At 47.2% G+C, this 12,386-nt stretch overlaps 1 protein-coding gene across 1 annotated transcript; it reads right to left on the bottom strand.

Annotated features, from left to right (window-relative positions):
- Positions 1-7,042: 7,042 nt before the first annotated feature.
- On the bottom strand, positions 7,043-11,079 carry LOC108297426 (keratinocyte proline rich protein). The gene is made up of 2 exons (XM_017520089.2): positions 11,045-11,079; positions 7,043-9,529 (listed from the first exon to the last, which is right to left on the bottom strand). Exon 2 carries the CDS (start codon positions 9,499-9,501, stop codon positions 7,765-7,767), a length of 1,737 nt encoding a protein of 578 aa, XP_017375578.1. The 5' UTR covers positions 9,502-9,529; positions 11,045-11,079; the 3' UTR covers positions 7,043-7,764.
- Between the last annotated feature and the right edge of the window lie 1,307 nt (positions 11,080-12,386).

Here is a 12,386-nt window from a genome sequence, read left to right as displayed (position 1 = left end):
TTCCAATTCATCCCATCCCTGTCCTGTCTGCTATTCCACATCCCACCACTGCTTCAGTTCTTCCTTGTTGAGCTTCCTGCCTGCCCCTGCTGACCACATTCATTCCTACATGTGCGTCTCTGTGGCTTATTCAGCCTCTGCTCTGGCCTGGGCTTGACTAACCCTTGTGGCCCACCTCCTTCATTAAATAGGCTGTTCCCCAAGCCAATCATCTCCCTTTTCTCAAGGTGAATATTTCACTGCCAAAAGCAAATATATTTTTAGTGTTTTAAAATATACGAAGTATTTTAAATAGCTTATCTCGTTTAATCTTCAATGTGATCCAGACAGGTGGACGTATTTTCAGCCACATTTTATAGATGGGGGAACTGAGTGCCAGAAAAATTGCCTGTCAAGACCTGTCAGCTAATGAGTGGTGGAGCTGGGTTCAAACTCTCCTCTCACAATGCTCTTCCATGCACTTTCTATTGCTGAATGTTTAGGCCCCATGGCCTCTTAGCCCCTTCTTCCCACACATCCAGCTCAGTATCCCCCCCCCTTCTTATGCTGTCTGGGATGCCTGCCCAGGTCATCTTCATTGCTACATATGTTCTTATTTCCAGATTAGTTGGATATTTTGATTTATTGTATAACTTTTTAAAATATGTCCGTTTATCTGTTTTTCTCTGATAGAATTTAAACTCCTTGAGAACAAGGATCTTTGGTTTGTTCACTGATCTATTCCAATCATCCGAAATAGTGTCTGGTGCATAATAAATATTCAATTGACATTGAATAAATATCTGTTAAATGCATGGATGAACAGCATATTTCATTTCCAAACAGTTCTGACTATTCCTTTTTCTTCATTTCTAGGCAGAATCTTCTTACAGTTTCCATGCATTGAATCTGAGCTCTTTGTTTACTAAAAAAGCTGATTATTTTTCTAAATGAAACCACTGCAAATAATGGAAGACGGAAGCATGCTAGTCCTTTCAAAACATAGTGTTACTCTTCCTTCCACAGGGAGGTAGACCAAGTTTTGGAACAAGATTAGCCTAGGCTTGAATTCCAGCACTGTCAAGTCTTAGATGTGTGACCGGACAAGCTAGTTAACCTCTCTAGATTTTGTTTCTTCTAATGTCTGCAAAATGGAGTGAATGCAATCACCTTTCCAAGTTGTGAGCATGAGGAAGGATTTCCTACCTCAGATGGTGGCTGGCATATAGTAGATCATCATCCTCCAGCCCCACACATTTGACCTGAGCTGACCACAGTGCTCAGGTGTGTGCATCTGTGCCAAACAGAATGACCCCATCATACAGAGCTATTCAGAACAACAGTTCATTGCCGTTTGACACAATCTCATTCTTGGCCCACACTAAGATTTTGATCAACTCAAATATCTTCACATATGCAACTGCACATACACCCACTCATCATCTACAGGGGTGGCTAAGCTTTAATGTACATTAAAACTTCATGTTTACCTTAATTACACTTTATCTTGTCAGATTAAATTCATTATTCTTACCCATGTTAAATCAAAATTTTACTCTTCAATTCTCCTTCATAACTTAAAGTTATCTGAAATTTAGGCCAGTTTCTTTTCAGTCTCTCCCCAAGATGTTGATAAAAAGTTCATTAGAACAGGGCTGAAAATGGAGTCCTGGGACCAGCATAAAACTTCCATATAGTTTAGGAACCAGGAAGGATATTTAACTAATGAGGGCCTACTCCTCACTGGGCTGTCTGTCACTAAGTCAGTGATGCTGACAGCATGCCTACTGTTATCTCTGAGGGGAGAGAAGACTCTCCTCTCTACCCCATCATCAGCTAACTGCCACTCATCTGTCACATCTGACTTGTGGTTGCTTCCTTTAGGCCCCGAATCTGCTACACTGACCCTTCTGTGTGCTTCCATGGTACTCTGAGCCTCCCATGTTGAAGCTCTCACCATACTATTGAATGCATTGCTCACCAGTGTATCTCCAGGATGGATACCAGTTCCTGGCAGATAGCAGAGCCTCAATAAATATTTGTTAAGTGAATGGATGTGTTGATGCAATTTCATAAGTGGTTTCCTCCCTCCCTGATAGGCGTGTACTAGAGAATAGAGGAAAGGTGTGGACCAAGCTCAGGGTTCCTACGACGAGATGTGATGGGGATATTTCGCACTGCTTGAGTTATTCCTAGGTCCCTAGCTACCGTCTAGCTTAGCCCTCCAGAACAGGAAGCACCGTCTTTTGGAGGAATGAGCTGGATGGTCTCTGGCAATGAGAAGCAAATAGATCATCAGGCATCACCCTGCATTCCTGACTAGTCTCAGGCATAGGCATGTGGATCCTCTAGAATCCATGCATGCTATGCCAGAATTCATGATTCTGATTATTGCTGTCCACCTATGGATTCTGATATGAACAGCTGAGCTATTCTCCGATGCATAACAGTTGTATTTATGCGCTGAAGGCTGTTATAATGTGTAGAACGAACTGTGGGATGTGGAACGTCTTTCTCTCAATGTCCGGGTAATACTGGGTAGAGGAGAGGTATGCCACAGCTAGGCCCCTGTCGCTTATATGTCTGTAACATATGCCAGATCTCCTCATTCTGGGTGTTTTGGGTGGAAGTGAGATTGGGATTTAACTGTGAGAAAGAAAGAGATTCCTTCATCTTAAGGTGCTTCTAGACCAAGAGATGGATAATTTGCATCCCCACGTGGACAATTGCATAAAACCTCCTACAAGAAACCAGTCAACAATCAGCCCTGTCTTCGCCACCACAGCCACATCCTACTCGTGCTGTGGACAGATGTGTACAGCTTTCAACCCTCCTTCTGGGTATCGAGTAAGCTCACACACCTGGGTATTCATTAAAGAAATGTTTCACATTTCTGATTGATCAGAATAATTCTCAAATGGAGGTTCCTGATTTTTATCCTGGAAATTTAAATTAAGATATATCCTGGGATTCTGTGTCTTTAAGTGAATACCCCCGGTAATTTCACTCTAGCACACTGCCTTTCACAAAAAGGAATTTTAGATAACCCACCTGGTCTGGAAGGAACCTCTGAGAACATCCTTCATTCTACAGTGAAGATCCCACAGTGGAAAGCTTAGAAAAAGAAGAGATACAGAATTGCAGAATAATGTAAGCAGGATTCCAAAGTGAGAAGCGTGATCTTCAGGCCCGATCTTTGTCATGTTTTCCCCCTCTGGAAGCCAGGCCCTGGTTCTGAGGCAGCATAGCTGGATGGTAGGCATGGACATCTGGCCTGATAGCTGCCTCACACTTTGTGACTTGGCCAATTTATGGGCACTTCTGGGCAACAGTTCATCAGACTCTGGTACAGAAGTTACACAACCTATGTGCTGCCTGACATCTGTGTGAGATTTGAAGGGGAGCCTATCTGGTGGGTTTTTGAGTACGTCAAAGGGCCTTATAAATGGTCTCTTTTGCTCCTTTAGGTCTTCAGCCTTGGTTCTGGAGACACTTTAAGTTTTGTTCAAGTGGTTTACACAAAAGGAAAGGTCAGAAAACCAAGATGCCTGTCATCAGTGACATGGTGGATGGTGGAGAACAGAAGGGATGACCAGGATCATCAGAGATATTGCCGAAGGAGGTGGGATACCCCAAACCACACATCTGAGGTCACGGCCCCTGTTGCCAAATGCATTTTAAAAGCTCCAAGCTTTTAAAGCAGACAGATATACACAGACACAGAGATACACCAAAAGAAACATGAAAAACTCAGACACACCCCTGTGTGCCCTTTTCCTCTGAGATGCTTGTCTCTGGCTGTGGAAATGACCTGGGGGCTGGCTCCTGCATAGCCCTGGGCAGTGGAGAACCCCAGGTCATTGGGAGTTTCCTGACTCAGCTCCTGGCTGGCCCACCCAAAGACTCCTCTATTCTACCATCATTCTGGGAACCAGAATCTATCCCCAGAGGACAGTGCAGACTACCGAGCATTGCTCATTCAATAAAGAGCCTGGATGGGGATCTGTTGCCCAGACATGGAGGAGGGCAGGATTTCTTAGAAGTGAATGCCACCTTCTCACAGCCAGTTATGTGTTTCTTTAATATTTTGAGGGCGTGAATGGTCTGCTCCCAAGCATCCCCAGGCAAGGGGTTCCTTGTCTAGAAGTGTGTTTTCGAGGGTATGGGAGAAATCTAACAAAAATCCTTTCCCACACTGGAGCCTCCAAGCCTCTCCCTACCCTGCCCTCCTCACTCCCACCTGGAAGCCTGGGTGATGGAAACCTAGAGATGATTTATGGGGCCAGTGCAGGCTCTGCCAAGCCCCTGGGGCATGTGCCACACAGCAGATTCAATTCTAGAGCAGCTTGGATTTTAAGAGAGGAAGCAGATGTGGAACTGCTTTTCTCATTCAGTGATTGAGAAAACTCCAAGATTGTGTTGGGAAAATATTTGGGTTAAAACAGGGAAGATCTTTGGAAGAGGCAGGTGCCATGTATGGTAGAAAAGAGTGCAGACTAGGAGTCACGAGTGGCCATATGGCTTTGGCAAGTGCTTAAACCCTGAGTGCTTAGGTTTTCAACTCTGCAAAAGGGCAAAATAATATTGCCTGTCGAACCGGATATTATGGGAATTAGAGGATGGATAGATATGTAGGTACATGTCTGTATACACACACAGAGATATACACCTACTATATATATGTATATTCATATTTTATCTGCATACGGCATTTCACCAAACCAGTGAAGACCAAATGTCCCTTGGCATCAGCAACACCAGGAAAGCTGGTTAAAACACAGCTTTCTGGGCCTCGCTCTCAGAGTCTCTGCTTCATTAGATGCGGGGTGAGGCATTTCATCTGCATTTCTAACAGGGTCCTAGGTGTTGCCGATGCTGCTGATTCCAATACCATATTTTGAGGACCACTGTACTAGGTTATGCACTGACAGTAAACAAGGGTTATGACTATCTCTTTAACCAAGGCCATCCTAGCAGAAGAGCAATCAATATTGGCCAATAATTATATGAATGAATGGATTTCACATGAAGGCTCTCATTTTCCTTTATATGACACAGGATTCTACCTGGTGGTTTCTGAGGTCTCTACCACCAGCCTGGCAGAACTAAATCCCTTGGGCAAGGGAGATACATACTCAGAGCCAGGCCCTGGATCATTTCCCAACTATGGCTCTGTAGCTGCGAGGTCCTTCGCGGTGTGGCCAGTGAGGGGGAGGGCAATGGATCAGACCTTCAGAGGCCAAGGCCGGAACTGCCCTCTGCTGTCACCCTCCTAAATGGAGCTTTTTCATCCTGTGCAGACCACATGGCCTCAGGGCACCAGCTCCCTGAGGGAGGGCCTATCCTCCAGCACCCTTGTCCTCCAGAGCCACGTCCCCACCCAACATTCATCTCACCTCATTCATCCCCACCCAGCATTCATCACAGGACTGAGAGGAGAGTCATTGCTGTCTCTTCTTCCCCTCCAGCCCTCACCTTCATGCTGCCAAGTCCACCCATTCCTAATAGAATTTGGGAGCAATTGAGGAATGCAGAGTCAGGTTCAAATGCTTCCATAAAAGAAAACAGAAGGAAAAGTAAGTAATTTAGTTCTTTTTTAAAATTTTATTTTGAGAGGAAGTCTCACTCTGTTGCCCAGGCTGGAGTGCAGTGGCATGATTTGGCTGACTGCAACCTCCACCTACCAGGTTCAAGCAATTCTCCTGCCTCTGCATCCCGAGTAGCTGGGATTATAGGCATGTGTCACCACACCTGGCTAATTTTTGTGTTTTTAGTAGAGATGGAATTTTGCCATGTTGGTCAGGCTGGTCCCGAACTCCTAACCTCAGATCATCAGAGCGCCTCGGCCTCCCAAAGTGCTGAGATTAAAGGTATGAGCCACCACGCCCGGCCTAGTTCTGAAAGAAGAGGAGTGCATACCATGAGGAGTGTCCAGAGAGGCTCCAGATGCTTCCTTCCCCACTTCTGGTTCCAGGGCCAACAGGGCTGTGACTGTGGCCCTAGAACTGGGCAAAACCCAGTTAGCCAAACCCAGGCCTGAAGTCCTTTACTCCTACGCTGGGGGCAAGAGTTATTCTTCCTGTTCCCTCATCCTCTTGCCTTTTCCTTCATCCTTTCCATCTGAGTCCAAGGACACTGAGGGAAGATTGAAAACCCACTAGACAACACACTTGGTCTAGGCTTAAAAGCTCACACTATGGGTACAATAAACTAGAGAAGAAAGGTTATACATTAAAATGAAAATTCATACTATGTCATATTCACCAGGATGGCCGTTACCAAAACATAACAAAACAAAACAAAAAAACAGAAAATAACAAATGCTGACAAGGATGTGGAGAAATTAGGACTTGTACCCTGTCGATGGGAATGTAAATGATATAGTCACTGTGGAAGATAGTATAGCAGTTCCTCAAAAAATTAAAAATAAAATTACCATATGTCCAGTGATCTCACTTCCAGATATCTATCCAAAATAATTGAAATCAGGGATTCACAGAAGTATTTGTCCATCCATGTTCATTGCTACACTATTTACTACAAAAAATGGTGAAAGCAACCTAAGTGCCCATCCCTCCATTGATGAACAAATAAAGAAAATGTGGTATGTACATGCAATGGAATATTAGTCAGCCTTGAGGAGGAAGGAGATTATGGCATATGCTTCAACTTGGATGAACCTTGAGAACATTATGCTAAGTGGAGTAGGCCAGTCATAAAAGGACAAACACTGTATGATTCTACTTAAGTGAGCGATCTAGCATCGTTAAATTCATAGAGACAGAAATGGTGGTTGCTAGGGGCTGGAAGGAGCAGGGAATGAAGAGTTATTATTTAATGGATGAAGGTTTAATTCAGCAAGATGAGTCCCATGAACAGACTGCGGTGTTAGTAGCACAACAACGTGAATGTACTTAATGCCATTAAACTGAATGCTTAAATATGGTTAAGATGGTAAATTTTATGTTACATGCATTTTGCTATCACAATTTTAAACAGCAACAATGAAAACCACATCTCACAAGTTAAGGAATAAAAGCAGGGATGAGCCAGGATGCAGGCAGTGAGTACATCACGATCTTTATTGTCACGTGGCCTTCTCTCAGTTCCTGCAGTTGAGCATCAGGACAGAACATGGTTCAAGCTGCCAACCCACAAGCCTTGCTAAGCAACAGGCAGCCCCAGGACAGGCAGTGAGATGCAGGGATTTTCTGACTCCACTCAGTTGGGAGTTTACAACCTAGTTGGGCAGATAAGGAAGACACTCCCGAAAAGTGAAATAACAATTCAAGAGACGTCACCAGGCAGTTGCCAAGTAGATAGTGCGGCGGATGCAGAGAGTTCTAGGAAGTCAGCACAGGCTCTTGTGAGTGGGAGCAATGAAAGAAGGCTCCAAGAGAGAGGCCCTGAAAGATGGGTTGGATTTCAGAAGCTGAGGAGGAGGAGAGAAGTGGTCTGGGCAGGGGGGAAAGAGTGAACAGAGGCTTGGAGGTAGGGACATTTAAGGTATGACATGGGGAACACCCAAGCTCTGCCTGGTGGCTGGACTAGTTTGGCTAGAGCTGAGGATATGTACAGGCGGGGAGTGACATGTGAGGCTGCAGAGGCACCTGAGACCCAGGTGTGGATCTTTGGATGATAGGCAAAGCAGTTTGGACACCGCCTTTGTAGTAGGGAGTCTCTGAATACCTTTGGAGAGATTCAAACAGGAGCGCACTGGAAATTGCGGAATAGGAGCAACACATTTTCAGAGCGGGAGACAGGGTTGTCTCAGTCACCTTTCCTTTAGAAAAAAGCACTGTTGGGTTCACCTTTCACTCCAGCACAGGCATTGCCTTGGCCTCCACAGCCACCCTGTCCCCTCGGCTCTGGAAACACATCACCAGGCCCACAGCCAGCACCACTCTCTTGCCCCTGGTTATAACTGGATGGGCCACAGCAGGGAGCTTCGGTGTCTAGGCGGTGTGGACTAGATTCGTGACAGCCTAGGTCTCTTGGGTATGGAATCGGATTTGGGCCTGAGCATGGGCTGGGGCTGCGCCAAGGCTCCCTGAGGGGCTCGGGGCTTGGGCAGGGCGCAGGCAGGGGAATTGGCTCGGGCCGTGGACAAGGCTCTGGGCGCTCCCAGGGCTGCAGGCATGGACGTGGCTCCGGAATCTCACACTGCGCTGGGCGAGGACGGGGAGCTGGCCGCGGTGTTGGACGTGGTGCTGGAAGTGGTTCCGGATACAAACAAGGTTCTGAAAGTTGCCTTGGTAGAGGACGTGGGCGTGGCTCTGGACTTATGCATGGTTCTGGGCGCAGACGTGGACGTGGAGCAGGAGGTGGACATCGCTGCAGCGGTGACTCCGGACACTGGTCAAGACGTCGTGGTGGACAGTAGCTTGGAAGCCGACGTGGCTCTACCTGGGGCCTCAGCTCCGGGCAGGAGGCACCCCAGGAGGGCTGCGGGCCACAGCTCCGGGAGCGGGGTCTGATGGGAGGAATCTGAACAGGACACCTCTGTGGGGGAACCTGCCTGGGGCAGCAGGGGGAGGAAATCTCTATTCGGCACTTGGGGCCACGTCTCTGAGGGCAGCTTGAAGTGGGGCGGCGAGGACAGCGGCTGTTATAGATGGGTTCAGAGCGGCGGGGTGGGGTGCAGTAGTTAGGGAAACCTTCAGAGGGTCTTGCTGGCAGGTAGCTACTGGAGCAGGGCTCAAAGCGTCTTGGTGGGGAGCAGCTGCGGGGAAAAGGCTGCAGCCGCCGAGGAGGAGGAAGGCATCTGCTGGTGCTCCGAGACCGGCGCTGTGCAGGGAAGCTCCCGTAGGAGCCCTGGGTCTGGCACTGGGGTGCACAGGGGCTAAATGAAGCCCGGGACTGATACTGGGGGCCACAGCTGCTGTAGTATGGCCTCGATTGGAACTGGGGGGTGCAGTTGTTGTAGGTAGCCCTTGACTGAAACTGGGGCCCACGACTGCTATAGGAGCCTTGATACTGACACTGGGTGGAGAATCTCTGAGTCTGGCACACCGCAGGACGCTCCACATACATCTGGACAGGCTGAGGAGCTGTCCAGGGTACATAGGTCTGGACTGGGCAATCCACATAACAAGTTTCTGTGTAACAAACTGGAGCACATTCTACAAAGCAAGTCTGAACAGGGTGTGAGGCTTCGCATTGCACATAGGACACCTCAGATTGGTGCGGAGCCTGACTTTGAACAGAAGAAATCTGAGTTTGGGATGCAGCCTGGCCCTTTGCCTGGGCGGTCTGAGGCTGACATGGAGCCTGGCCCTTCGCCTGCTTGGTCTTAGACTGGCCCTTCACCTGTGTGGTCTGAGACTGACATGGAGCCTGGTCTGTCACCTGGCAAACTTGAACTGGGCATGATACAGGGCATTCCACAATTTGCATCTCACAAGGGGCTTGAACTACCACTTGGCTGTTGGCAAAGGGGGGGTGAGAGGAGCAGAAGGAGGGACCCTTGATGCAGCACTGTGGGAGCGGCAGGCAGCACTGGATCTGCTGCTGGTCACACATGGTTCCGATGCAGCCAGTCGAGCGTGACCTGAGGGCAGAGAGACCAGGGTTAGCAGGGTAAGAGTTGGAGTGGGGGAGGCAGGACCTCTGGGAAGACACCGTGCATCTTCCCTAGCTTTTCCTCCTCCACCTTCAAACTTCACCCAAGTGTCCTGACTTGGCTGGACCCAGGATTAATCCATGAGCCCTGCCCTTGTTCTGTCAAAGGGCCTGATTGTGCATATCCAGGGTTGCAGGTGTCTAGGACCTCCCTGGGGGTGGACATACCCATGCCCAGAACAAGAGGGCACTGACGACAAAAGGATTCTCCACATTTTCTCACATCCAGTGAGGTCTGAGCAGCCACACAGGGAGTAGAGGTAACGACTTGGTCCCAAGGCTGTAGTCCAGAGTGGAAACTCCACTCCCACAGGAGTTTGGATTTACTCACACCTGTGCACTGGCAGTACACATATATGTGCAAACATGTAAGAATGTACATGTGAGAATAAGCACTCAGGCACCATCTACATTCACATAATGGCAAAGCATTCGCTGGAAAGTGGGCAGCTCAAATGCAATATTAAATGTTTGTTTCTCTATATTCAATGTTTTTAGATAAATTCATTTAAACACGGCACAATATTATTAAATAAATTCATTTAAACATGACACAATGTTTTTAAATAAATTCATTTAAACACGGCACAATATTATTAAATAAATTCATTTAAACATGACACAATGTTTTTAAATAAACTCGTTTAAACATGACACATGCAAAGCGTGCCTGTGCAAAGCACACCCGCCTTGGAAAGACTCTGACCACCGTGGTAACTTGCCCAGTCAGGTTGCTGTTGTTAATCACCTGACGTGTGACAGTCTGCAGGCGAGGCAAGGTGGAGTTACCTGAGACGGAGTAAGCCAGAAAGTCCAAGATTCTTAATCACGAGACTGACATTCTGCCACACTTAAAGATCTGCGTAGCTGGAGCATCGCAAACATGATGTGAGCGCTGCAGGTATACACCCTGACACCACGCTTGGCCAGGGAGAGCAGCCTCACTCCTCTGCTTGTCCCAGATCCACAGGTTTATGCGTAGGCAGCCCAGTGACCAGCAAACAGGATCATTCGACAACAGGCTCACCCAACAAAACACCTTTCAACAAGCTCCCCAAATGCTCCCAGTGAGGGATCAAACCTTCCATTTTTAATTTACAGAGAATGCCTATGTATCTATTTCCCTAGGGAAGGTAACCTGTCCACACATAACTTTGCTCATAAGGTGTAAATGGCTACTGTGGCTTTTTCAGAAAGAGCATGAAGGAAATTGGTACCTGAGGATAAGGTTAGGGTTATCAAAGGCAAATACGCTGGCTTCACAGCCCTAGACCTTCTCATAATCTCTGTAGCTATACTTCTTTCTCCTAAAAGCTCATCAGACTTTTTTCCCCAGGTTGGTGCATGCCTCGTCTGCTCCTAGCTTCTCCCTTCTTTATGCCTCACCACCGTGAACCTGAAGATCACATCCACCCCAATCCCAGGATCCCATTCCTAGACTCACCCTCTTCACAGGCAAGCAGTTGTTCAGGCTGAGGCATCTGGGAAGAGGGCTGTCTATATAAAGGGTTATGGGCCTGGCTTGTGCCATGAGACAGCTGGTTGGCATCTGCCTGGCTCATCACCCAGGCTGGCATTCCAGCAGCTGGTTCCCTCCCTGTGTGCCTGCCCTTGCTGTCACCTACAGAATGTAGGAGAATCTTGTCTTACTGGTGAAGTCTCAGGACTATGAAGAGAAGATTTTCCTTTTATTCCTCCTTTATTGCCCGAACAGTTTCTTCTCCATCCCTAGAAGACCTGACGGCCTGGAGATGAGGAGTGGCAAAAGTGTCTTCTCTCCAAAAAGATGATCATATCTGCCAACTTCCACTCTGTTTCAGATTCTCACCAGAGTGGTGCAAAAGAGGAAATCTTTTCTAACTCGAAGTAATTTAAATTATGTTAAAGATAGAGGCAGCTCTATAGAAGGATGAGCGCATGGAGTCAGAGGTGAATCTAAAGTCCCAGGCAATCTGCTTACAGCTATGCAAACTTTATAACCAACCTTAGTATCAAATCACTCTTCTGCAAAATAGTGGTAATTAAATCTTCCTCCTGATTGTTGTGAGGATTAAGGCAGTCTGGCCAACATAGCGAAACCCTGTTTCTACTAAAAATACAAAAAATTAGCCGGATGTGGTGGTGTGCACCTGTAATCCCAGCTACTCGGGAGGCTGAGGCAGGAGAATTGCATGGACATGGGAGGCAGAGGTGGCAGTAAGCTAAAATCACTCCATTTCACTCTAGCCCGGGCAACAGTGCAAGACTCCATCTGAAACAACACATACACACACACACACAAAAGAAAAAAAAGAAAGAAAAAAAATCCATCCAAGAATGATGTTTAAAATAAAATATCCAAAATGCACTCGGTAAATGCTGGCCATAAGCCACACGCACAGCTGGGTCGTGGGTACCTGCTCCCTCCCGCTCCTGAGCTGAGCAAGTAGATGGCTGCACAGCAGGTGCTCAGTCAGGCTGCAGAGCAGTGTTTGAAGGCAGCACCAGGCAGGTAGTGCTGTGGAGTAGCTCTTAAAGGCAGCACAGCAGAGGGCAGAAGTAATAAACGGGCATTTTGTGAGACACATAGAGCCAAGATGGACAGCTCTTTACATTTTGCCTTCATGACATTGCAATTAATCCGTAGCATTTAAAAATAGGGCGATCATATTTAAGATTCCAGAAATTCAGTTTTTCTTCTAAAATGAAAAGTTCCAGCATAGTTGAGCCTACCTTCCATCATCCTGATTAGCAGCTGCCCACCCGAGATAGGGCATTGCTATAGTTTAGGTGTTTATCCCTTCCAG

This window comes from Cebus imitator, unplaced genomic scaffold (genome assembly GCF_001604975.1).
Source record: "Cebus imitator isolate Cc_AM_T3 unplaced genomic scaffold, Cebus_imitator-1.0 Scaffold801, whole genome shotgun sequence".
In the NCBI taxonomy this organism is placed as follows: domain Eukaryota; kingdom Metazoa; phylum Chordata; class Mammalia; order Primates; family Cebidae; genus Cebus; species Cebus imitator.
Note: the sequence above shows the minus strand (reverse complement) of the source record. Positions and strands in the feature narration are given on the sequence as shown.

Excerpts from the sequence above, each read along its gene's own strand:
- LOC108297426 (XM_017520089.2), bottom strand. The coding sequence starts at position 9,501 with ATGTGTGACCAGCAGCAGATCCAGTGCTGCCTGCCGCTCCCACAGTGC.